Source organism: Hyla sarda, chromosome 13 (genome assembly GCF_029499605.1).
Source record: "Hyla sarda isolate aHylSar1 chromosome 13, aHylSar1.hap1, whole genome shotgun sequence".
Taxonomy (NCBI): Eukaryota; Metazoa; Chordata; class Amphibia; order Anura; family Hylidae; genus Hyla; species Hyla sarda.
Genome location: NC_079201.1, coordinates 43,909,297 through 43,936,347, shown reverse-complemented (window position 1 = coordinate 43,936,347; position 27,051 = coordinate 43,909,297). Strand labels below are relative to the sequence as shown.

The 27,051-nt window shown below is 41.6% G+C and overlaps 1 protein-coding gene across 10 annotated transcripts in view; it reads left to right on the top strand.

Moving 5' to 3' along the window:
• TBC1D16 (TBC1 domain family member 16) overlaps positions 1-27,051 on the top strand; it is a 564,967-nt gene that overhangs the window by 276,324 nt on the left and 261,592 nt on the right. For 9 of the 10 annotated variants that reach the window (XR_008849569.1, XR_008849568.1, XM_056550065.1 and 6 more), the window contains one exon: positions 19,066-19,252. The exons of the other annotated variant lie outside the window; for it this stretch is intronic. Coding sequence is in view for 7 of the 9 variants with exons in the window: in XM_056550065.1 (XP_056406040.1) it covers positions 19,066-19,252 (187 nt within the window). In the remaining 2 variants the exon portion in view is untranslated. The remainder of the gene's footprint in view (positions 1-19,065; positions 19,253-27,051) is intronic. 10 annotated transcript variants of the gene reach the window in all.

The window sequence follows — 27,051 nt, the reverse complement described above, 5'->3', positions numbered from 1 at the left end:
TTTGGTCACTTTTTATACCATTAAAAAAATGAATAAAAAGTGATCAAAAAGTCCAATCAAAACAAAAATCATACCGATAAAAACTTCAGATCACGGCGCAAAAAATGAGTCCTGTACGTGGAAAAATAAAAAAGTTATAGGGGTCAGAAGATGACATTTTTAAACGTATAAATTTTCCTGCATGTAGTTATGATTTTTTCCAGAAGTGCGACAAAATCAAACCTATATAAGTAGGGTATCATTTTAACCGTATGGACCTACAGAATAATGATAAGGTGTAATTTTTACCGAAATATGCACTGCGTAGAAACGGAAGCCCCCAAAAGTTACAAAATGGCGGGGTTTTTTTTCGATTTTGTCACACAATGATTTTATTTTTCCGTTTCGCCGTGCATTTTTCGGTAAAATGACTGTCACTGCAAAGTAGAATTGGCGACGCAAAAAATAAGCCATAATATGGATTTTTAGGTGGAAAATTGAAAGGGTTATGAATTTTAAAAGGTAAGGAGGAAAAAACAAAAGTGCAAAAACGGAAAAACCCTGAGTCTTTAAGGGGTTAATAATATGTAACTTTTTTTTAAATGTGTGTAATATGTACACTGTTAATCTAAAAATTATGTTTCTTTGCAGAATGGTAGAGTATTCACTTTCTGTACCACCACTGATCACATGGTTTGACGGCTATATTGGATTGCGCAATATTCTGCAAACCTAGTTTTCTCTGAAATTGCTGGCTAGAATAATGTGAAAAGTAGCACACGTGTTTGTGATCACTTTCTGTATCACCATGGATCACATGGTTTGCCCGCCATATGGAATTGCGCAATATTCTGCATACATGGGTTTTCTCTGAAATTACAGGTCAGAACAATGTGAAAATTAGCAGACACGTCCATGATCATCTTCTCCACCATCAGGTGTCACTGACATAGTGTGCTATATCCTGACTGTGCAGCTTGGCCACCTCTATTGCTGCTTGGAGCTATTTTTATTATTATAAAGAGGCCAAGCAACCAAGTTGCACTGGACACCTACTGTTTGTTCTCAGGTTATTAATATTATAATTATTTATTATTATTATTTTTATTATTATTACTCCCTTGCAAAATTCAAAATCTGTTGCTCTGTAAGTTCAAAACACATGATACTTTGCATAGTGGTAGACCCGTGAGCTGTGCTTAACCTCTTAAGGACCAATGACGTCGGGGGGACGTCCTGGCACCCTGTGCCTTAAGGACCAAGGGCGTCCCCGGACGTCCTGGTGTTTCTCCGGCTCTGCCGCCCACCGGACAGAGATCGGAACGGCATTCCTGCTGAAATCCTTCAGCAGGCATGCCATACAAATGCCGAGGGGGGTCATTAGCCCCCCCCCCCATATCGGCGCATATCGCGAGTGAATTTACACTTTCAATTTGCGCCGATTCCGGGTCATACGGGTCTATGGTGACCCGGAATAGAAGGGGGATCGCGGTTGTCCATGACACCCATGATCCCCCTGTAGAGATAGGAGTAAGGTGGCAGGGGTGCCACCCCTCCTATCCCTGCTATTGTTGGTCTAGACGCGACCACCAATAGCAGATCGGGGGCGGGGGGCTTTACTTTCGGTTTCCCCGTTCTGCCCACCCACAATAGGCAGGGCAGGACGGGGAAACCGACAGGCACCGGGCGCCGAAGTCCACTCACCCATCGGCGACGGCAGCGGGCGACGATCGGCGGAAGAAGAGGACGGCGACGCAGCTCCCTGGATCCTGTGGAAGCCGGTGAGTTACTTAGCAACATCTGGAGGGCTACAGTCTGAGACCACTATAGTGGTCTTTAAACTGTAACCCTCCAGATGTTGCAAAACTACAACTCCCAGCATGCCCAGAGAGCTTTTAAGGCATGCTGGGATTTGTAGTTTTGCAACAGCTGGAGGTCTACAGTTTGAGACCACTGCACAGTGATCTCTATACTGTGCAACTCCAGATCTTGCAAAACTACAACTGTTAGCATGCCCACACAGCAGTTTGCTGTCTGGGCATGCTGGGATTTGTAGTTTTGCAACATCTGGAGGTCCACAGTTTGGAGATCACCTTGCAGTGGTCTCTAAACTATAGCTCTCCAGATGTTGCAAAACTGCAAATCGCAGCATGCCCAAACAGCAAACAGCTGTCTCTGCATGCTGGGAGTTGTAGTTGCGTACCTCCAGCTGTTGTATAACTACACCTCCCAGCATGCCTTTCGGCGATCAGTACATGCTGGGAGTTGAAGTTATGCAACAGCTGGAGGCACACAGGTTGGAAAATACTGAGTTAGGTAACTGAAGTTTTTCCAACCAGTGTGCCTCCAGCTGTTGCAAAAGTACAACTCCCAGCATGCACTGTCTGCCAGTACATGCTGGGAGTTGTAGTTTTGAAACAGCTGGAGATTCCCCCCCCCCCCCATGTGAATGTACAGGGTACATTCACACAGGCAGTTTTACAGTTAGTTTTCTGCTTCAAGTTTGGGCTGCGGCAAATTTGTTGCCGCAGCACAAACTCCTAGCGGTAAACTCCCTGTAAACGCCCGCCAGTGTGAATGTACCCTAAAAACACTGCACTACACTACACTAACACATAATAAAGAGTAAAACCCTACATATACACCCCTTACACTGTCCCCCCCAATAAAAATGGAAAACGTATCATACAGCAGTGTTTCCAAAACGGTGCCTCCAGCTGTTGCAAAACAACAACTCCCAGCATTTCCAGACAGCCACTGACTATCCAGGCATGCTGGGAGTTTAGCAACAGCTGGAGGCACCCTGTTTGGGAATCACTGGCGTAAAATCCCCCTATGTCCACCCCTATGCAATCCCTATGAAGTCCTCAAATGCGCATGGCACTCTCTCACTTCAGAGCCCTGTCGTATTTCAAGGAAACAGTTTAGGGCCATATATGGGGTATTTCCGTACTCGGGAGAAATTGCACTACAAATTTGGGGGGCTTTTTATCCTTTTACCCCGTTATGAGAAGGAAAAGTTGGGGTCTATACCAGCCTGTTGGTATAATTTTTTTTTTTTTTTTACACTAACATGCTGGTGCTGCCCCATGCTTTTTATTTTCACAAGCGGTAAAAGCAAAAAAAGACGTCCAAATTTGTAACCCAATTTCTCCTGAGTACGGAAATACCCCAGATGTGGGTGTAAAATGTTCTACGGACGCACAACAAGGCTCAGGAGTGAGAGTGCAATATGTACATTTGAGGTCTAAATAGGTGATTTGCACAGGGGTGGCTGATTTTACAGCGGTTCTGACATAAACGCAAAAAAAGAAAAAAAAACACATATGACCCCATTTTGGAAACTACACCCCTCACGGAATGTAATAAGGGGTACAGTGAGCATTTACGCCCCACAGGTGTCTGACAGATTTTTGAAACAGTGATCCGTGAAAATTAAAAATGTAATTTTCCATTTGCACAGCCCACTGTTCCAAAGATCTGTCAAACGCCAGTGGGGTGTAAATGCTCACTGCACCACTTATTAAATTCTGTGAGGGGTGTAGTTTCCAAAATAGGGTCACATGTGGGGGGTCCACAGTTCTGGCACCACGGGGGGCTTTGTAAATGCACATGGCCCCTGACTACCATTCCAAACTAATTCTCTTTCCAAAAGCTCAATGGCGCTCCTATTCTGAGCATTGTAGTTCGCCCGTAGTGCACTTCAGGCCAACTTATGGGGTACCTCCATACTCAGAAGAGATGGGGTTACAAATTTTGGGGGGTAGTTTCTGCTATTAACCCTTGCAAAAATGTGAAATTTGGGGGGAAACACATTTTAGTGAAAAAATATATATATTTTTTTTACATATGCAAAAGTCGTGAAACACCTGTGGGGTATTAAGGCTCACTAAATTCCATGTTACGTTCCTCAAGGGGTCTAGTTTTCAAAATGGTATGGCATGTGTTTTTTTTTTTTGCTGTTCTGGCACCATAGGGGCTTCCTAAATGCAACATGCCCCACAAAAACCATTTCTGAAAAACTTACTCTCCAAAATCCCCTTGTCGCTCCTTCGCTTCTGAGCCCTCTACTGCGCCCGCCGAACAATTTATGTAGACATATGAGGTATGTCCTTACTCGAGAGAAATTGAGCTACAAATATAAGTATACATTTTCTCCTTTTACCCCTTGTAAAAATTAAAAAATTGGGTTTACAAGAACATACGAGTGTAAAAAAGGAAGATTGTGAATTTTCTCCTTCACTTTGCTGCTATTCCTGTGAAACATCTAAAGGGTTAACACACTTACTGAATGTCATTTTGAATACTTTGAGGGGTGCAGTTTTTATAATGGGGTCATTTGTGGGGTATTTCTAATAAGAAAGCCCTTCAAATCCACTTTAAACCTGAACTGGTCCATGAAAAATTCAGATTTTGAAAATTTTGTGAAAAATTGGAAAATTGCTGCGGAACTTTGAAGCCCTCTGATGTCTTCCAAAAGTAAAAACATGCCAACTTCATGATGCAAACATAAAGTAGACATATTGTATTTGTGAATCAAAATATAATTTTTTAGAATGTCTTTTTTCCTTACAAGCAGAGAGCTTCAAAGTTAGAAAAATGCTAAATTTTAAATTTTTTAATCAAATTTTGGAATTTTTCACTAAGAAATGATGCAACATTTTACCAATAACATGAAGTAGAATATGTCACGAAAAAAACTATCTCGAAATCAGAATGATAGGTAAAAGCATTCCTGAGATATTAATGCTTAAATTGACAGTGGTCAGATGTGCAAAAAACGCCCTGGTCCTACAGTGAAAATTGGCATGGTCCTTAACCCCTTAAGGACCCAGCCAATTTTCACTGTAGGACACGGCCATTTTTTGCACATTTGACCACTGTCACTTTAAGCATTAATAACTCTGGGATGCTTTTACCTTTCATTCTGATTCCGAGATTGTTATTTCGTGACATATTCTACTTTATGTTAGTGGTAAAATTTTGTCGATACTTGCATAATTTCTTGGTGAAAAATTAAAAAATTTGATTTTTAGCTTTGAAGCTCTCTGCTTATAAAGAAAATGAATATTCCAAATAAATTATATATTGATTCACATATACAATATGTCTACTTTATGTTTCCATCATAAAGTTGACATGTTTTTACTTTTTGAAGACATCAAAGTATAGCAGCAATTTTCCAATTTTTCAAAAAAATGTCAAAATCAAAATTTTTCAGGGACCAGTTCTGTTTTAAAGTGGATTTGAAGGGCCTTCTTATTAGAAATACCCCACAAATGACCCCATTATAAAAACTGCACCCCTCAAAGTATTCAAAATGACATTCAAAAGGTTTGTTAACCCTATAGGTGTTTCACAGGAATAGCAGCAAATTGAAGGAGAAAATTCAAAATCTTCATTTTTTACACTGGCATGTTCTTGTAGACCCAGTTATTGAATTTTAACAAGGGGTAAAAGTAGAGAAATCTTCCTAAAATGTGTAACCCAATTTCTCTTGAGTAAGAAAATACCTCATATGTGTATGTCAAGTGTTCGGCGGGCGCAGCAGAGGGCTCAAAAGGGAAGGAGCGACAGTGGGATTTTGGAGAGTGAGTTTTAAAAAAATTTTGGGGGGCATGTCACATTTCGGTTGCCATACGGGCAAACTACAATGCTCAGAAGAGAAGGAGTCACATTTGGCTTTTGAAAAGCAAAATTTGCTGAAATGGTTTTTGGGGGGCATGTCCCATTTAGGAAGCCACTATGGTTCCAGGACAGCAAAAAAAAAAAACACATGGCATACTATTTTGGAAACTACACCCCTCAAGGCACGTAACAAGGGGTCCAGTGAGCCTTAACACCCCACAGGTGTTTGACGACTTTTCGTGAAAGTTGGATTTGTAAATGATTTTTTTTTTTTCATTAAAATGCTAGTTTTCCCTCAAATTTAAAATTTTTACAAGGGGTAATAGGACAAAATGCCCCCCAAAATTTGAAACTCCATCTCTTCTGAGTATGGAAATACCCCATGTGTGGATGTCAAGTGCTCTGCTGGCGCACTACAATGCTCAGAAGAGAAGGAGCGGAATTGAGCTTTTGGGAAAAAAATTGTTTGGAATGGAAGTCAGGGGCCATGTGCTTTTACAAAGCCCCCCGTGGTGCCAGAATAGTGGACCCCACCACATGTGACCCTATTTTTTTTAAACTACACCCCTCACAGAATTTAATAAGGGGTGCAGTGAGTATTTACACCCCACTAGCGTTTGACAGATGTTTGGAACAGTGGGACGTGCAAATGAAAAATTACATTTTTCCCACTGTTCCAAAAATCTGCGTGACACCTGTGGGGCGTAAATGCTCACTGTACCCCTTATTACATTACATGAGGGGTGTAGTTTCCAAAATGGGGTCACATGTGGGTATTTCTTTTTTTGTGTTTTTCAGAACCTCTGTAAAATCGGCCACCCCTGTGCAAATCACTCCTGAGCCTTGTTGTGCGCTCGCAGATCATTTTACGCCCACATATGGGGTATTTTGTACTCAGTAGAAATTGCGTTACAAATTTTGGTGGTCTTTTTTTCCTTTTAAGGCTTGTGAAAATAAAAAGTATATAGCAACACCAGCATGTTAGTGTAATTTTTTTTATTTTTTTACACTAAAAAGCTGGTGTAGACCCCAACTTTTCCTTTTCATAAGGGGTAAACGGAGAAAAAGCCCCCCAAAATTTGTAGTGCAATTTCTCCTGAGTATGGAGATACCCCATATGTGGCCCTAAACTGTTTCCTTGAAATACGACAGGGCTCCGAAGTGAGAGAACGCCATGCGCATTTGAAGACTAAATTAGGGAATTCACTTGCGATTTGCTGCGATCGCCGACATAGGGGGGTCTGATGACCCCCTTGGGCGTTTGCATGGGATGTCTGCTGAACGATTTCAGCAGGCATCCCGGTCCGATCCCCGCCCGGCGCATGGCAGGGGACGGAATTCTCCATGACGTACGCGTACGTCATGGCTCCTTAAGGGGTTAAATTAAATTATATAAACAGAAATAAACCTTTGTGGTCTCGCTGTGTGCAAAAATGCCTGAACTAATGTTATTGAAACTGCACAGTTAATATCGTAAAGAAAATACCAAATACCAGAATTGAAGATTTTTGGTCTCTTCATATACTAGAAAACATTAATAAAAAGCGATCAAAACGTCCCATTAAAACAAAAATGGCACAGATAAAACTACAGAGCCCTCATATATCCTCATACACAGAAAAATAAGAGATATAGGGGTCAGAAAAAGTAAAATTTTGAACAAATTAAGTTTTGTTCAAAAAGTTATATATATTTTTTTAAGTTTAAAACAAAATAAAACCTATATAAATTGGGTATCATCGTACCCATGCTTGCTGCATAAAAAAAATCATGCTTTTTTAAATGCTTTAGGAGACTGACTTAGAGATTGCGACTTCTACAGAGCTACATCTGTGTTTTTATTGGCTACACATGCACCCTGCTTCAGAGCAGGTAAGAAACCTGTTAAAAAGGTTTTTGCCATTGTCTGTTTGCCAATGAGCGTAGGGCCATTAAAGGAAAACAGTCACCCATTCACCCGCACTATAACCCGGTGTATCGGGTTATAGTGCTAGTGAATGGGTGACTGTTTTCCTCTAAGCTTTTGAGGAAGTGAGTATATATAGCAACAGGGTTATTAGCTTGTCTAATTGTTTGCTTGCTGCTTATTCAAAGTGCTGCTTTTCTAAGTGCATTGGAGATATTTAGGAGATACATTGGAGGTGGAAACAATTTAAGAAAGCAAGATTTGTTTGTTTTAAAACTTTCCCATCTTTAAAAAGGCAGACTTTGTTTAGTGTAGGAATTGTTGTGCATTTATTTCATGTTCCACTTTTTGGAGATTAGAAAGTGCAGATGGATTACTGTAGGTTCTGGTAGATTTAGAGTCTGTGGCTCTCCATAATTCATTTTCAGCATTTTCAGCATGTAAGGGCAACATGGAGGTTGGCCCAGCACAGAGGGTGAGGAACTATCATCTTGTATATCTAAGGTATGCAAGACTGCAGCCAAAGACAAAAAGGTTAAGTTGGTTTTGTGAGATGTCTCCCTGTTCTACTGCTAGCAGAGATAGGAGGCATATTCTTAATATTGTTAAGAAAGCAAAGTAGGAAGGGGAAGTGGATGTTCTTTTCCATCAAGAGACAAATGATCTGGCTTGCAATGAGGTTTCACAAGTGAAGGAAGCTCATATGCACTTGGAAATTATATACAGAAGATTGCATCTCTGCTGTTCTTTCTGTGCAAAACCTTTAGGAATTAAATGCATGGCTTGGTGATTGGTGTCAGAAGCAAGGATTTGGCTTTCTGTCTCCCGATCGCTCTAGTTGGAACAGAAAATAACTGTACAAGAAAGATGGCTTGCATATTTCTCTCAAGGGAACAAATGCCATCAGTGAACAGTTCAAGGTTGAAACAGTGATTATCTATCAGTCCAATTGCCCCCAAAAACAATGCCAGGACATGCAAGTATCACATAGGTCAAAAAAGACCAGCTCAAAGTCTATAAGAATAGGTAGAAAGAGGCCATGCAAGTTATAAGAGCTTCTAATGCACAGGCAGAAGAGAAACTAGCTCAGTCAGTGAATAAAGAAAATACATTCTTCATATATTTAAATGAAAAAAGGAAATTAAAATAAGGAATAGCAATTAAAAACAAAGCAAGCAAGGTATGTAGAAGAAGATGCCAACTGCCTCAATAAATACTTCTGTTCAGTTTTTACAGACAAAGGTGAAGGAAAAGGACCTCAGTTAAGGAGGAAGACTAATGAATCTTATGATGCATATTTCTTTACAGAGGAAAAGGTTCTAAGTCAGCTGCCTAAAGTTAAGACAAGTCACAGGGGCCTGATGGGATGCACCCAAAGTTATTATAAGAGCTTAGCGGTGTACTAACAAAACCGTTAACAGATTTATTCAACCAATCACTGGCAACAGGAGTTGTCCCAGAAGATTGGAAATAAGCAAATGTTGTCCCCATTCATTAGAAAAGTAGAAGGGAGGAATCAGGCAACTACAGGTCAGTAAGCCTGACCTCAATAGTGGGGAAATTAATGGAAACACTACTAAATGATAGGATTGTGGAACATCTAAAGATAAAAAGCAACATGGGTTTACTTCAGGTACATCAAGTCAAACTAATCTTATGAATTTTTTTCTGATTGGGTGACTAAAATAATAGATGTTAAAATAATAGAAGTGCAGTAGACAAGGCTTATCTAGATTATCTAGATTTTAGTAAGGCTATGGACACTGTACCACATAGAGTAATTAATAAACTGCAGCCTTTAACCCCTTAAGGACCGAGCCCTTTTTCACCTTAAAGACCAGAGCATTTTTTGAACATCTGACCACTGTCATTTTAAACATTAATAACTCTGGAATGCTTTTACTTACCATTCTGATTCCGAGATTGTTTTTTCATGACTTATTCTACTTTAACATAGTGGTAAAATTTTGTGGTAACTTGCATCCTTTCTTGGTGAAAAATCCCCAAATTTGATGAAAAAATTGAAAATTTAGCATTTTTCTCATTTTGAAGCTCTCTGCTTGTATGGGAAATGGATATTCAAATTAAATTTATTTTTGGTTCACATATACAATATGTCTACTTTATGTTTCCATCATAAAATTGACAGGTTTTTACTTTTGGAAGACACCAGAGGGCTTCAAAGTTCCGCAGCAATTTTCCAATTTTTCACAAAATTTTAAAATTCAATATTTTTCAGGGACCAGTTCAGTTTTGAAGTGGATTTGAAGGGTCTTCATATTAGAAATACCCCATAAATGACCCCATTATAAAAACTATACCCCCCAAAGTATTCAAAATGACATTCAGTCAGTGTTTTAACCCTTTAGGTGTTTCACAGGAATAGCAGCAAAGTGAAGGAGAAAATTCCAAATCTTCATTTTTAACACTCGCATGTTCTTGTAGACCCAATTTTTGAATTTTTGCAAGGGGTAAAAGGAGAAAATTTTTACTTTTATTTGTAGCCCAATTTCTCTCGAGTAAGCACATACCTTATATGTCTATGTAAAGTATTCGGCGGGCGCAGTAGAGGGCTCAGAAGGGAAGGAGCGACAAGGGGATTTTGGACAGAACATTTTTCTGAAATTTTTTTTGGGGGGCATGCTGCATTTAGGAAGCCCCTATGGTGCCAGAACAGCAAAAAAAAAACACATGGCATAACATTTTGGAAACTAGACCCCTTGGAGAACGTAACAAGGGGTAATGTGAACCTTAATACCCCACAGGTGATTCACGACTTTTGCATATGTAAAAAAAATATATATATTTTTTACCTAAAATGCTTGGTTTCCCAAAAATTTTACATTTTTAAAAAGGGTAGTAGCAGAAAATACCCCCCAAAATTTGTAACACAATTTCTCCCGAGTACGGCGATACCCCATATGTGAACCTTAATTGTTGCCTTGAAATACAACAGGGCTCCAAAGTGAGAGCGCCATGCACATTTGAGGCCTAAATTAGGGATTTGCATTGGGGTGGACATAGGGGTATATGGGAGTAGTTGTTTTGCAACAGCTGGAGGCTCCGTTTTGGAAACAGTGGCGTACCAGACGTTTTTCATTTTTATTGGGGAGGGGGGCTGTGTAGGGGTAGGTGTATATGTAGTGTTTTTCACTTTTTATTTTATTTTGTGTTCGTGTAGTGTAATGTAGTGTTTTTAGGGTACATCCGCACGGGCGGGGGTTCACAGTAGTTTCTCGCTGGCAGTTTGAGCTGCGGCAGAAAATTTGCCGCAGCTCAAACTTGCAGCCGGATACTTACTGTAAACCTCCGCCCATGTGAGTGTACCCTGTACATTCACATTGGGGGGGGGGGGGGAATACTTTCAGCTGTTCCAAAACTACAACTCCCAGCAGTCTATCAGTGCATGCTGGGAGTTGTAGTTTTCCAACAGCTGGAGGCACACTGGTTGTGAAACACAGAGTTTGGTAACAAACTCAGTGTTTTGCAACCAGTGTGTCTTCAGCTGTTGCAAAAGCTACAACCCCCAGCATGTACAGACAGCGGAAGGGCATGCTGGGACTTGTAGTTATGCAACAGCTGGAGGCATACTACTTTGGCTGGGGATTGTATTTATGCAACAGCTGGAGACACACTGGTTTGCTACTTAACTCAGTGTTTCACAACCAGTGTGCCTCCAGCTGTTGCAAAACTACAACTCTCAGCAGTCACCGACAGCCAATGGGCATGCTGGGAGTTGTAGTTATGCAACCAGCAGATGCACCACTACAACTCCCAGCATGCACTTTAGCTGATTGTGCAAGCTGGGAGTTGTAGTTATACAACAGCTGAAGGTACACTTTTCCATAGAAAAAATGTGCCTCCAGCTGTTGCAAAACTACAAGTCCCAGCATGCCCATAAGGGAATGCTGGGAGTTGTGGTGGTCTGCCTCCTGCTGTTGCAAAACTACAGCTCCCAGCATGCCCTTTTTGCATGCTGGGAGCTGTTGCTAAGCAACAGCAGGAGGCTGTCACTCACCTATAACTGCTGCTCCACGCCTCCGCGCAGGTCAGTCCCTCGCCACCGCCGCCGTCGCTCCTGGGGCCCCGATCCCAACAGGGACGCCGCGTATGGGGGTCCCCAGCACCCGGGGTCTTCTTCCCGCACCCGCTCACGTCCTCCGGAAGAGGGGTGGGGCGGGTTGCGGGAGTGACACCCGCAGCAGGCGCCCTGATTGGTCGAATCAGGGCGATCGTGAGGTGGCACCAGTGCCACCTCACCCCTGCTGGCTATGGCTGTGTCTAACGGCCCCGATCAGCCAGTAATTCCGGGTCACTGGAGACCCGATTGACCCGGAATCTGCCGCTGATCGCTGGACTAAATTGTCCAGCGATCTGCGACCATCGCCGACATGGGGGGACATAATGACCCCCCCTGGGCGATATGCCGGGATGCCTGCTGAAGGATTTCAGCAGGCATCCGGCTCCGCTCCAGCTAGGGGCTGGGGCCGGAAATGCGCATGGCGTATCCATACGCCCTGTGTCCTTAAGGACTTGGAAACGGGGGCGTATGGATACGCCCTGTGTCCTTAAGGGGTTAAGCTTGGACTCCCATATTATTGAATGTATTAGGCCAGACCTGGGCATTGTACGGCCCGCGGGCCACTTACAGCCCTTTGATTGGCTCTGACCGGCCCGCGCTCACTGTCAGGCCGTACAATGCCCAGGTCTGCTCCATCAGCCTGTGACAGGGAGAACCCGTACAGTGCTGACAGGCAGAAGAAGGGAGCGTGCACTCTCTCCCCTCCCCCCCTCCTCTCTGCCGTGCAGTTGTAGAACTTCGGAAGGCAGAGGAGAGGAGGGGAGGGAGATGAGGAGGGGTGAGTGTGTGTGTGTGTTTATATGTGCCTGTGTGTGTTTATATGTGTATCTTTGTGTATGTGTGTGTTTATATGTGTGTCTTTGTGTATGTGTGTGTTTATATGTGTGTCTGTGTATGTGTCTGTCTCTATGTGTGTCTTTGTGTATGTGTCTGTCTCTGTATGTGTGTGACAGTGTGGGGGGCGAGCTGCCTCATGTGGGGGGAAAACTGTGGTAATCGGGGGACATCTATGCTGCCTAATCTGGGGAACAACTATGTTCCTAATATGGGGGAAAACTATGCTCCTAATCTGGGGGACATGTATACTGCCTAATCTGGGGGAAAACTATGCTGCCTAATCTGGGGGGAACTATGCTCCTAATCTGGGGGGAACTATGCTCCTAATCTGGGGGAAAACTATGCTCCTAATCTGGGGGGAAACGATGCTCCTAATCTGGGGGAAAACGATGCTCTTAATCTAGGGGGAAACTATGCTCCTAATCTGGGTGGAAACTATGCTCCTAATCTGGGGGAAAACTATGCTCCTAATCTGGGGGACAACTATGTTGCCTAATCTGGGGGAAAACTAGGCTAATCTGGGGGAAAACTATGCTCCTAATCGGGGGGACAACTAGGCTAATCTGGGGGAAACTATGCTCCTAATCTGGGGGAAAACTATGCTCCTAATCTGGGGGAAAACTCTGCTCCTAATCTGGGGGAAAACTAGGCTAATCTGGGGGAAAACTATGCTCCTAATCTGGGGGAAAACTATGCTGCCTAATCTGGGGGACAACTATGCTGCCTAATCTGGGGGACAACTATGCTGCCTAATCTGGGGGACAACTATGCTGCCTAATCTGGGGGAAAACTATGCTCCTAATCTGGGGGGAAACTATGCTCCTAATCTGGGGGGAAACTATGCTCCTAATCTGGGGGGAAACTATGCTACCTAATCTGGGGGAAAACTATGCTCCTAATCTGGGGGACAACTATGCTGCCTAATCTGGGGGAAAACTAGGCTAATCTGGGGGGAAACTATGCTCCTAATCTGGGGGACAACTGTGCTGCCTAATCTGGGGGGAACTATGCTCCTGATCTGGGGGAAAACTATGCTACTAATCTGGGGGGAAACTATGCTAATCTGGGGGAAAAACTACCCGTCCCTCCACAATATTTTTAGTTTCTCATGTGGCCCCATGGAAAAAAATAATTGCCCACCCCTGTATTAGGCAGTGGCTTGGAGATAGACAACAGAGGTTGTAGTTAATGGAGTATATTCAGAACAAGACTTTGTTACCAGTGGGGTACCTTAGGGATCTGTACTGGTACCCATTTTGTTTTAAATCTTTATCAGTGATATTGCAGAAGGTCGTGATGGTAAGGTATGTCTTTTTGCTAATGGAACAAAGATTTGTAAAACAGTTGAGGTTTCTGGAGGGATACACCAAATAGAAAAGGATTTGGGTAAACTAGAGGAATGGTCAGTACTCTGGCAACTAACATTTTAATGTGCTTAAAGGCGAGATAATGCACCTGGGACAAAAAATCCCAAGGGCAAAATATAGAATATATGATACAGTCCTAACCTCAGGAAAGGGATTTAGGGGTCAATATTTTAGAAGACTTAAAGGTAGGCAGACAATGTCCTAGAACAACAGGAAATGCTAGCAGAATGCTTGGGTGTATAGGGAGAGGTATTAGCAGTAGAAAGAGTCAAATACTTATGCGGCAGACCTTGCTTGGACTGGAGACTGCATCTCCAAAAGGATATAGATAAATTGAAGAAGGTTCAGAGAACATAAAGAAATAAATAAAGAAGAAAATACCACAAGTGCACATAGTTTTTAATTAGAGGAGCAAAGGGCATAAGTAATATGAGGAAGTATTACTTTACTGCGAGAGTAGTGGATGCATGGAATTAGCCGTCCAGCAGAAGTGGTAGCTGCAAATACAGTGAAGGAGTTTAACCCCTTAAGGACGCAGGGTTTTTCCGTTTTTGCATTTTCATTTTTTTCTCATCACCTTCTAAAAATCATAACGCTTTAAATTTTGCACATAAAATTCCATATGATGGCCTATTTTTTGCGACCCCCAATTCTACTTTGCAGTGACATTAGTCATTTTACCAAAAAATCCACGGCGAAATGGCAAAAAAAAATTTTATTGTGCAACAAAATTGAAGAAAAAATGCCATTTTGTAAATTTTGGGGGCTTCCGTTTCTACGCAGTGCATTTTTCGGTAAAAATTACACCTTATCTTTATTCTGTAGGTCCATACGACTAAAACGATACCCTTCTTATATAGGTTTGATTTTGTTGAACTTCTGAGAAAAATCATAACTACATGTAGGAAAATGTATACGTAAAAAATTCTCATCTTCTGACCCCTATAACTTTTTTATTATTCTGCGTACGGGCTGGTATAAGGGCTCATTTTTTGCGTCGTAATCTGAAGTTTTTATCTGTACCATTTTGTATTGATCAAACTTTTTGATCTCTTATGATTCATTTTTTCATGATATAAAAAATGACCAAAAAAATGCTATTTTGGACTTTGGAATTTTTTTGCGTGTATGACCGTGCGATTTCATTAACGATATATATTTTTATAAATCGGACATTTCTGCATGCGGCGATACCACATATGTTTAGGGGTCTATAACACTGCACACTGATCTTTACACTGATACCTGCAAAGCCATAGCTTTGCAAGGATCAGCGTTATAGGCGGTCGATTGCTCAAGCCTGTAGCTCAGGCTTGGAGCAATCAAACGCCGATCGGACGTGACAAAGCAAGGTAAGGGGACCTCTGCTCACGTCCTAGCTGATCGGGACATCGCAATTTTATCGTGATAGTCCCGATCAGCCCGACTGAGCTGTCGGGAAGCTTTCACTTTCATTTTAGACGCGGCGATCAACTTTGATCGCCGCGTCTAAAGGGTTAATAGCACGCGGCACAACAATTGGTGTTAGCCCAGGGTCCTGGCTATCATTAGCCGCCGGGACTGATTCGGTATGATGCAGGGTCATGGCGTGACCCCATTTTAAATACCGAGACCAGGTGTAGGGCATACAGGGACGCCCTACTTCCTTAAGAGGTTAAGCATGCATGGGATAGGCATACGGCTTTCCTTCATGTAAGATAAGATAGGGACACAAACTATTCTTAGTATTCAGAATATTGGGCAGACTAGATGGGCCAAATGATTCTTATCTGTCGAAACATTCTATGTTTCTATGTAATCGTATGGACCTTCAGAAAAGGTAATATGTCATTGTTAAAGATTACCTGTCACCAAATCAAACTTTTATTATAGTGTTCCTTGGGTAATTAGCAGACACTTTCCCATTAACTCGCTTTTAAAGTTATCAACATAAATATGTTTAAAATGTAATAGAAAAAAAACAGCCACTGGTTGACTCTGTTCTATTCCCTGCCACAATTAAAGGGGTACTCCAGTGAAAAACTTTTTTTTTTTTTTTTAAATCAACTGGTGTCAGAAAATTAAACAGATTTGTAAATTACTTCTATTAAAAAATCTTAATCCTTCCTGTACTTATTAGCTGCTGAATACTACAGCGGAAATTATTTTCTTTTTGAAACACAGAACTGTCTGCTGACATCACGAGCACAGTGCTCTCTGCTGACATCTTTTATGAACTGTCTAGAACAGCATATGCATGCTATGGGGATTTCCTTTTACCCTGGACAGTTCCTAAAATGGACGGACAGATATGTCAGCAGAGAGCACTGTGCTTATGATGTCAGAACATAGCTCTGTGTTTCAAACGGAAAATAATTTCCACTGTAGTATTCAGCAGCTAATAAGTACAGGAAGGATTTTTTTAATAGAAGTAATTTACAAATCTGTTTAACTTTCTGGCACCAGAGTGTTTTTTGAACATCTGACCACTGTCACTTTAAACATTAATAACTCTGGAATGCTTTTAGTTATCATTCTGATTCTGAGATTTTTATTTCGTGACATATTCTACTTTAACATGGTGGTGAATTTTTGTGATAACTTGCATCCTTTCTTGGTGAAAAATCCCAAAATTTGATGAAAAAATTGAAAATTTTGCATTTTTCTAACTTTGAAGCTCTCTGCTTGTAAGGAAAATGGATATTCACAAAAAGTTTTTTTGATTCACATATACAATATGTCTACTTTATGTTTGCATCATAAAATTGACAAGTTTTTACTTTTGGAAGACACCAGAGGGCTTCAAAGTTCAACAGCAATTTTCCAATTTTTCACAAAATTTTCAAACTCACAATTTTTCAGGGACCAGTTCAGGTTTGAATGGATTTGAAGGGTCTTCATATTATAAATACTGCATAAAAGACCCCATTATAAAAACTGCACCCCCAAAAGTATTCAAAATGACATTCAGTCAGTGTTTTTAACCCTTTAGGTGTTTCACAGGAATAGCAGCAAAGTGAAGGAGAAAATTCACAATCTTCTTTTTTTACACTTGCATGTTCTTGTAGACCCAATTTTTGAATTTTTACAAGGGGTAAAAGGAGAAAATTTATACTTGTATTTGTAGCCCAATTTCTCTCGAGTAAGCACATACCTCATATGTCTATGTAAATTGTTCGGCGGGCACAGTAGAGGGCTCAGAAGCGAAGGAGCGACAAGAGGATTTTGGAGAGTACGTTTTTCTGAAATGGTTTTTGGGGGGCATGTTGCATTTAGGAAGCCCTTATGGTGCCAGAACAGCAAAAATACCCCACATGGCATACCATTTTGGAAACTAGACCGCTCGAGGAACGTAACAAGGAATAAAGTGAACATTAATACCCCACAGGGGTTTCACGACTTTTGCATATGTAAAAAAAAAATTTTTCACAAAAATGTGTGTTTCCCCCAAATTTCACATTTTTGTAAGGGTTAATAGCAGAAAATACCCCCCAAAATTTGTGTCCCCATCTCTTCTGAGTATGGAGGTACCCCATTAGTGAACTTAAATTGCACTGCTGGCGAACTACAATCCTCCGAAGAGTAGGAGTCACATTTGCAAATTTTGCTGAAATTGGGGGGACATGTCACATTTAGGAAGCCCCTATGGTGCCAGGACAGCAAAAAGAAAACACATGGCATACCATTTTGGAAACTAGACCCCTTGAGGAACGTAACAAGGGGTAAAGTAAGCCTTAATACCCCACACGGGTTTCACGACTTTTGCATATGTAAAAAAAAAATGTAAAAAAAGAATTCGCTAAAATGTGGGTTTTCCCAAAAATGTTACATGTTTACAAGGGTTAATAGCAGAAAAGACCCCCCACAATTTGTGAATACATTTCTTTGGAGTAAGGACATACCTGATTTTGGTATCTGATACATGGCCCACGATGACCAATCCACTTTCCAGGAAACTGTTTATCTAGGAATGCTCGGACCTGACACCCATAATGTGGTGGTGCACCATCTTGCTGGAAAAACTCAAGGAACGTGCCAGCTTCAGTGCATAAAGAGGGAAACACATCATCATGTAGGAATTTCACGTATCCAGTGGCCTTGAGGTTTCCATTGAAGTAAAATGGCCCCACTATCTTTGTTCCCCATATACCACACCATACCATCAATTTTATCTATCCAATGTGGGTTATTGTCAGACCAATAGCGGTGGTTTTGTTTGTTAACTTCACCATTCACATAAAAGTTTGGGTCCTGTTCCAATTTTTGTTTTGCCCATTCTGCAGCACCTGAAACTACGGATACTGGAAGCCTGTGCTAGTATTTCTCCTGCGGTGTTGCTGTTAGTATGTGAAGAGTGGGAGAAGAGGGTTGCATTGACAATCCAACACAATGGGCAGCACATTGAACACATTTTATTAGTGGTCAGAAACTTGTAAATAACTCATGTTAGAATAAAGTTATGTTAAAACCAAGCACATCATTGTTTTTCTTGTGAAATTCCCAATAAGTTTGATGCGTCACATGACCCACTTCCTATTGAAAAAACTAAAGTTGGATTCAAAATGTCCGACTTCAAAATGGCCGCCATGGTCACCACCCATCTTGAAAAGTTTCCCCCTCACATATACTAATGTGCCACAAACAGGAAGTTAATATCACCAACCATTCCCATTTTATTAAGGTGTATCCATATAAATGGCCCACCCTGTACAATTGGTGGTTATTAGACGCCAAGGAGAGAAAAAAAACAAAAGTGAAAAAATGTTAAATCTCTGCGTCCTTTAGGGGTTATAAATACCTTGAAATAACTGGTGCATGTTAACTAAATATGACCCCTCCCAAATAATATAGTGTAACATACATAACGCTATACCACAAACATTCATACTACCATTATACTGCACACATACAGTATATTGGACTTCTGTGTGATAGAGACACACATTGCTAACACACATACTGTACACAATATACACATTTTAACCCACATGCATACACATCTATAAATAATACACATATTGCAATGTAAAGCACATACAAATGACACATGTCGCACACACACACACATATATATATACATATATATATATATATATATATATATATATATATATACACACACACACATACATTCTACACAAATGAACAACAATCTATCCTCTCATGCAATGCATTTGCACAATGCATACATAAAAAGCCAGAATAGTTCTGAACTGTGAATAAATTCACAGATCTATTTTGCTATAATATTTTCCTTCTAATGGACTTAAACACTTATTCTCCCTTAGGAGGATCCTTTTGAATTATGCTGTATACTGCCCTGGAGTGGGCTACTCACAAGGAATGTCAGACCTTGTTGCCCCACTGCTGACAGAAGTGCAAGATGAGTCTGACACATTCTGGTGCTTTGTTGGCCTTATGCAGAATACTATATTTATCAGCTCACCCTGTGATGAAGACATGGAAAAGCAATTAGTAAGTGCTTCCTGGTTTGTTTTACTACATAACATACCTGTAATGTCCTTGATTATTTGCATTTTGTCTTTACATGACTGTCCAGGAAGTTCACATTTTCTATAGAGAATTCTATTTTGAGATTGATGAATACATTTTATATTTAAAAGGCTACATGAAACCTTTTCTTTTCCTTCTATCCAGAGAATTAAAAATATCATCGATTTAGTGCTAATCGATCAGGCATGAATAGTTTATAAGGTTTTCCACAGTGTTTGCAATGAATGCTAAAATGGTTGCAGGTAATTTAACTGTTTAAATGCTGCAATCAATACATTGATTTATATAAGCATTTAAATGATTCCTTATAAAAGGTCCATGGTGGGCTAAAAAGAAAAAAAAGAAAAAAGTAAGAAAAATATAAATATGTGTATGTATATGTATATATATATATACATATATATATATATATATACATATAGCCTCCCTCCCCCAATAAAAATGGAAACACCCCACCCCCTTTTTCTTAAATATTTTTTATTAATGAGTTTTCCAAAAAGAACATACAACTTTGAATGCAATGGTGCATGTTTGAAGATGCACCTGCAAGCTTAAAGGGGTATTCCAGGAAAAACTTTTTTTTATATATATCAACTGGCTCCAGAAAGTTAAACAGGTTTGTAAATTAAAGGAATATGGATACCGCTCTCACCAGCGCCGGACAACTCTCACACCTGTGCAGCGGACTGCCGGCACCGCCTCCGGCAACTCCTTATGCTAGAAAGAACTCCGTCCGGCACCAAGGTATGGGGTAAAAAAGGCTTGTCTTTATTTATTCCACTGCAGGATACATACAGATAAAGATGTCTGATGCTTTTCGCCCTTTACAGGGCTTAATCGTAGACTAATCCATCTCATAACAAACACGATTAAAATACTGAGCGGTCCGGTCACATGACCTACCGCATAATCAATAAATTACTTCTATTAAAAAATCTTAATCCTTCCAGTACTTATGACCTTCTGAAGTTAAGGTTGTTCTTTTCTGTCTAAATCCTCTCTGATGACACCTGTCTCAGGAAACGCCCAGTTTAGAAGAGGTTTGCTATGGGTGATTGCTTCTAAACTGGGCGTTTCCCGAGACAGGTGACTGTTTTTTCCTGGATAACCCCTTTAAATAGCAGTAAGGTTCCTAGTGATATTTGCATTCCGAACGAAGACACATTCAAAGAAACAACAACAGTGCCAAATATGTAGCTGTAACAAATATACATTCAGGTCCTAATATAACTGCGGTGGAGTGTTAGAAAAAAATATGAGCACAATATCCATTTATCTCAAAAAGAGTATAAATAAACACAAAGGTTGTAACCCAGTAGTTGCCTTATGGTGAATGGTTAGTAATATATGTCAGTTCTCTTATGAAGGGGTTGTGCACAAATATCAGCATAGTATTAGCAGGGGAATGGACATAGTAGGAAGTTATTGTTAAATGTCCCTACAGTAAGAGGAGGATGACCACTGGCTCCAACATTTCATAAAATATGGGAGTTTGCCTGCCCCTAGCGCTATTACCTTCTCATAGGAGTAGGTCATATTAATTTTATTAATCAAAGATTCCTTGGTCGGGATTGTTGTTGTTTTCCAGTAGCTTACCAGAAGTATTTTGGCTAAGATACATATTATGCAAAATAACTCTCGAGCGCCTTATTGTATAATTCTCAACTCCATAAACAATAAGACTGATTGTGAATACCACGGGATGAGTCTACCCATCAATTCTGTTAATAACATCTTACAGGAGGACCAGAAGGGTTGAATCTTAGGGCAGGACCACAAAATGTGATAAGGGGTGCCTGTAGCATCACATCCTCGCCAGCACAGATTAGAGATTCCGGGGTACATCCTAGAAAGATGGTTTGGGGTATATTAGTATCTAAGTATTGTTTTAAGTGCAGAATCTATGTGTGATGAACATTGAAATGCCTTATGGATAGAATGGAGTGCTTGTTCCATGCTTCTGGTGAGAAAGTCAGAGCCAAGTCGTTTTCCCAAAGCCTCTTTGGATAGGACTTAGTAAAGTGTGAAGTGTGAATGAGAGTACTATAAAACAGTTTTAAGCCCTTGGGAGGTGAGGATAGTTGACGTAAAGCTACACTGTGTTGTTGGTTTTAGGTGATGCAGAAAATATCTAATTTGCAGATATTTATAAAAGTCATGTTTCGGGAGATTGTATGTGTCTCTTAATGACTGAAAAGTTAGCAGTTGATCATTGTCACGAAGAAGGTGAGTATGAGTGAGGCCTCTGAACATCCAAGCAGAAATATCCAAATTAGGTATAGATGCTTGGATAAGGGAAAGTGGAAGTATTGGCATAGATGAGGTACCATCTAGATTGTCAACAGCCACATATTTAGCCCATGCGGAGTATGAAGCTTTCACTATAGGATTAAGAAAAGTGGGTGCAGGCAATTGCCAATATGGCAAATGTAAAAGATCACTGAGTGTATAAGGGTGTACAGATGTGCCTTCCATCTTGTCATGCATTTTCTGGACATCTGGACACCCCAAAAATGAATCACTAGGTTTAATATGCTTCATAGCATAAGAGCATGAGTTCAGCTATTTTGTGTATGTTCTAAATAAGACCACAATAATTCTAAAGTCTTTACTGCATCTCTAAATGCCAGTCGGGAGTAGAGATGTCTAATGCCTTAAGAGCGACACCAGCGTTGCCGTATAATAATGTTTAATGTCAGGCAGACCTAGACCACCCATGCGTCTATCTCTTGAGAGCAGTGCCAGAGCTATCCGGGGGTGCTTACATGCCCATACATAAGAAGACAGAAGATGTTGTGAAGCTTTAAAGAAGGTTGCTGGAAGGGAGATGGGCAAAGTTCTGAATAGACAGAGAAAGCAAGGAAACAGAAACATTTTGAAGGATGCTACCCTACCCACCCAGGAAGTCTCTGTTCCATCTCAGTAGTGAGAGTCATCAGTAAGGGAGCATAGTTATTACTATATAAGGTTTTATCGGGGTAGGACAAGTGAATACCTAAATTTTGCAGTGAGGTAGAGTGCCAATCAAGCTAATAAAATGCTAGGGGAACATTTACCGGTAAGGCTTGCGTTTTCGTTCCATTAAAATGGTAGTAGGAAAGTCGGCCGAATGAGAATATCATGTCCATGACTGCCGTCAAGGAAAGGTGGGGTTCCCTGAGGGATAAAATTATATAATCTGCGTATAATGAAATGACATGCTCTGTTTGACCCAACTGGATCCCTGATATAGAGGTGTGTTGTCTAATAGCCTGTGTCAGGGGCTCCATGGGCAGGATATAGATAAGTGGTGATAGTGGACAGCCTTGGCGGGAACCATTAGAAATTGTAAAAAAAATCGGAAAAGGAGCCATTGGGCAGAACTAAAGCCGATGGGCAAGTGTATAGTGACGCAATGGCTGACAATATCTCCCCGGAGAACCCCATGTGCCGAAGCACCGAGAAGGCGTACGACCACCGAAGGCGGTCGAAAGCCTTCTCGGCGTCCAGTGCCAACAGCAGTGCAGGAGATTGAGAGTGCTCTAAATGAACCAATATATTAAGCAGTCACCTGGTGTTGTCGTACACTTGACGTCTGGCTACAATCCCGGGCTGGTCAGGATTTATAAGTGTAGGGAAAACCAAAGCTATGCAAGAATTTTTGCAATAATTTTTATGTCCTGATTCAAAAGTGAGATAGGATGAAAATTCTAAGGACAGTCCGGTGTTTTACCTGGTTTTGGCAGAGCAGTAATAGTGGCTTGTAGGTTTTCTATTGGAAAGTAACCCGTCATCATGGTGGAATGACATACCGAGGCTAAGTGAGGGGCCTGTAATACTTGAAATTTCTTATAGTAGACATTGGTGTAGCCGTCTGTGCCTGGGGCTTTATCAGACGGTAGGGAGTTGATTGTTTTTAGAACTTCCTCCGGGGTGACTTTCTCATTCAGTAGTTGTAGTTGTTGGGGTGAAAGAGAGGGGAGGCGCAGTTGTGATAAGAAGGCAGAGGTAACATAAGAGAGATCATGGGGGGGAGGGGATAGAAGAATGTAAGTTATAGAGTTGGTCATAAAAAGATCGAAAGCCATTGGCTATATCAGTAGGTGTGTAAAGTTTTGCTTTTGTAATTGGGTGAATTAAAAATGGTATCTTGGATTTAGCATGACGTTATTTCAACCTATTCACAAGGAGTTTGCCCGCCTTATTATTTTGTGAGTAGCATGTAGCTTGTAATTTACGGAAAGATCTTTCATAAGAAGATAGTAAAAGACAACGTAGATCGCATCAATGAGCAGCAATTTGACTTGCCAAGGTTTCAGAGGGGCAAGATTTGTTTGCTTGCTCAACGAGGCGTAAATCAGTAAATATACCGTTTATCTTTTCTTCCCTTTTTTTTTTTTATCATTGTTGAACTATATTTAATGCAAAGGCCTCTAATCACTGCTTTATGGCAGTTCCATAAAGTAACTGAATCCATCACTGAGTCAGAATTAATAGTGAAATATTCCGATATGTCTCTATGGAGACATTGAGCATAGTATGGATGAGACCATAATATGGGGTTGCTACGCCATGTGTATGCTGGCGGTGAAGATGCACTGTCTTTGAGCTGTAAGGTGATAGCCGCATGGTCAGACCGCTTAATGGTTTCTATAGATGTCCGGATAGTGGAGGTAAGAAGTGACGTGTCAATAAAGAATAGATCTATGCGAGAGTAAGTGCTGTGCACCCCAGACAAAAATGTCTGATGAACGCGTGGAGGAGAGAAAGCGGGAAGAAGAAGAGGAATCCAGGACAGGGTTAGGTATAGTATTTAAATCTCAACAGACAATGAGAACCCCAAGGAGAACTCTGGACCACTCGTAATAGACGTTTAAAAAAAACTGCAAGCCCCGGAATTCGGTGCGTATAGGGAGACTATAGTTAATGGTAAGGCATTGACAATGCATCTGAGGATCACATACCTCCCATTAGGGTCCGAGACAGCTTCCTGCAGAGTAAAGGCTACCGTTTTCTTAATAGCGATAGTTACTCCCCTGGACTTCGTGCTAAGAGGTGCGTCTCTTGAAGGCACAAGATATCGCATTTCAGGATCTGAGCTTCCTTCCAGAGATACGATCTCTTGTGTGGGGCATTAAGCCTGTTCACATTTAAGTTAGCAAAAGTTATCACTATCTTGGCACTAGGCAAAAAAAAATTGGCTATAAAATACTGGTTATAGGAATTATAGGAGCAGAACGCACCTCCCAGCCAGCGTGCATCTGGTGACTTTAAATGGATATTGTGAATAGGACCATTAGTAATAGGCTTACAGAAGCCGAAACAGGAACAAAACAAAGAAAAACCGTAAATAACACTAGAAAAAAGGAGGGCACACATAAATGAATGCCAACCCACAGAGAGTGGGAGTAAGAGTCCACTCTGTAGCCAGGCAGCACAGTAACAGGACCAGAGCCCACATGTCAGCAAAGAGAAGAAGTGACCACTTGTTCAGGTATTAGACCAGTATTTGCTGAGAGGAGAAGGTCGGTTGGATCTGGGTCGAGCTGAAGAGTGAGCTTCAGGCTGTAGGAGGGAGATATTCCACATTTTCAAAAGATTTTCACCTTCCGTCAAAGTTTTAATCACATGAACCGCATTGTCCCATTTGACCAGAAGGCGGACATGGAATCCCCATCTGTAAAGGATTTTTTCAGATCACAGTGTTGATGTGATGGGTAAGAGGGTTCTGTGAGTCTGCAAGGTAGCCGCTAACATTCCGTATGTATAGAAATTTTATGATAATGAGCAGGGAGACCATTGTTTCGTCGGGCAGTTTCCATTAAACATTCTTTAATATGAAAAAAATGTATGCTGGCAAGAATGTCTCTCGGTAGCGCGTTGTCCAGGTGGTGTGGGACCCGGTGAGCCCTATCCACGATCAGATCTTAAGGGCGAACACTCAGGTAGCGTGTGCTTGATAAGGTTTTGGACATAGTCTGGGATGTCTGATGGGGCTACGGACTCAGGGACACTGCGTAGTTTGACGTTGTTTCGGCGACTACAGTCCTCGAGGTCTACCTTAGCTTTCAATGCTGTTATATAATCCTCCACAGTATAATGAAGGTATATTAGTTAATTATGTGAAGATGCAAATTCTCAAAATTTTTGCTCAATATGATTAACTCTGTCTCCCACTTCAGTGAGGGATATTTGCATGGAATGCACAATTTGCTGTATATCTTGGGGAGAAAAAAAAGCACTACTCAAGAGAAGGGGCATATCCTTCATAGTGGTATCAGTCAAGGATTGGTCAGTCACTGGTAAGGCAGCTAGCAGGCTTGCTGCAGTATCTGGAGCAGTGTTAGGGGTATCATATCCTACCTCATCCACCCTTCTGTCAGTTGGTGAGGGCAGGCAAATTCTTCCTGAGGGTGCATGCTCTGGTAGTAGAGGACTATGTGCTTGGCGTTGTCGTGTGGGAGAGGAGCAGGTACTGTGCGGCGCAGAACGGGGCTCATCATGCTCAGCTGCCGTGTCCACATATCGCTCCCCCTCCGCAGGCAGCGTGGATGAAGATGCAGACAGCTTGAGCGAGGGATCTGAGGAGGATCTGCGGTGGCCGGTGAGAAAAGCGGGGAGCAGAGAAGATCCAGTCGGCGCCATCTTAGCCAGAGCACTTCCGCGGCGTGAAGCTGAATTTAGACAGCAAGCCTCAGCGGTTTTGCCTCTTGCATGGTCCCGGCATCTTCCACTGGTCAGTTACTCCCAGAAATGCCTGAGAAAGCGGTGAATAGCTGCGGAATAGTCGCTAGTAGTGGGCTGAGGCACGGAACTCCCCTAACCTGTGTCCATGCACTCCAGCAGCCAGACCACGCACCCCACCCCCTTTTTCTAATGAAAAAAAAAAAGGAAAAAATATTTGGTATCAAAGCTTTGGAATTGTCCGAATTATTAAATTATCACATTCCTGACCCTGCACGACCCTACAAAAAGCCAAAACTATGCAAAAGTGGTACAGATAAAAACTATATTTCTCGGTGCAAAAAATTACCCCTTACACAGCTTTATAGATGGAAAATAAAGAAATTATAGGGGGCCAGAACATGATAATGCAGAGATAGTAAAATGAGACAAAAATTATCCAGGTGCTGAGGACTTCCCTGAGTTTCTTCCGGCTGCCGCCATTGCAGAGCTTTGTGGTCGTGGCCTCCGGACTCTCCTGGTCTTCTATTCAACTCCTGCTCCCAGATAAGTGTAGAGAGCCGGATCCCCGCTGTCCTTAACCCCTGGAGGTGTGGGCGCTGTCTCATGGAGGCCTGCTATCAGGATCTCCTCTCCCTGGTGCCTCTTGCTACTTAGGGGACTCCTAGTCAATAAAGGGGTCCTCTGGAGGGCTGTTAGCCTGCTGCTACATTGGAGACCTGCTCCTGCCTGCTCAAGTCAGTGAGTACTGCTGGGACTTGGGGTGCTGGGCTCCCCATTGGGCTGTTATAATCCGCTCTACTCCTGTGTCTGCTGGGATTAGTAGTACTCTGCTCAGTTGGCTCTTATTATCCTAAGTCAGCTTATTTCTGGAATCCTTCCTGTGGGGTCTCCTGACCATTGGGACCCCTCTCCAGTGGTCTCCTCTAGCCGCCCTAGCTAGCCTGTATCTTCACTGTGACCTGGGTGTCGAAATGGGGGGCCCTGGTGGCAATTCCAAGAAGATAATTCCCCTTAACCCCTTAAGGACTGAGCCCTTTTTCACCTTAAGGACTGAGCCCTTTTTCGCAATTCTGACCACCGTCACTTTAAGCATT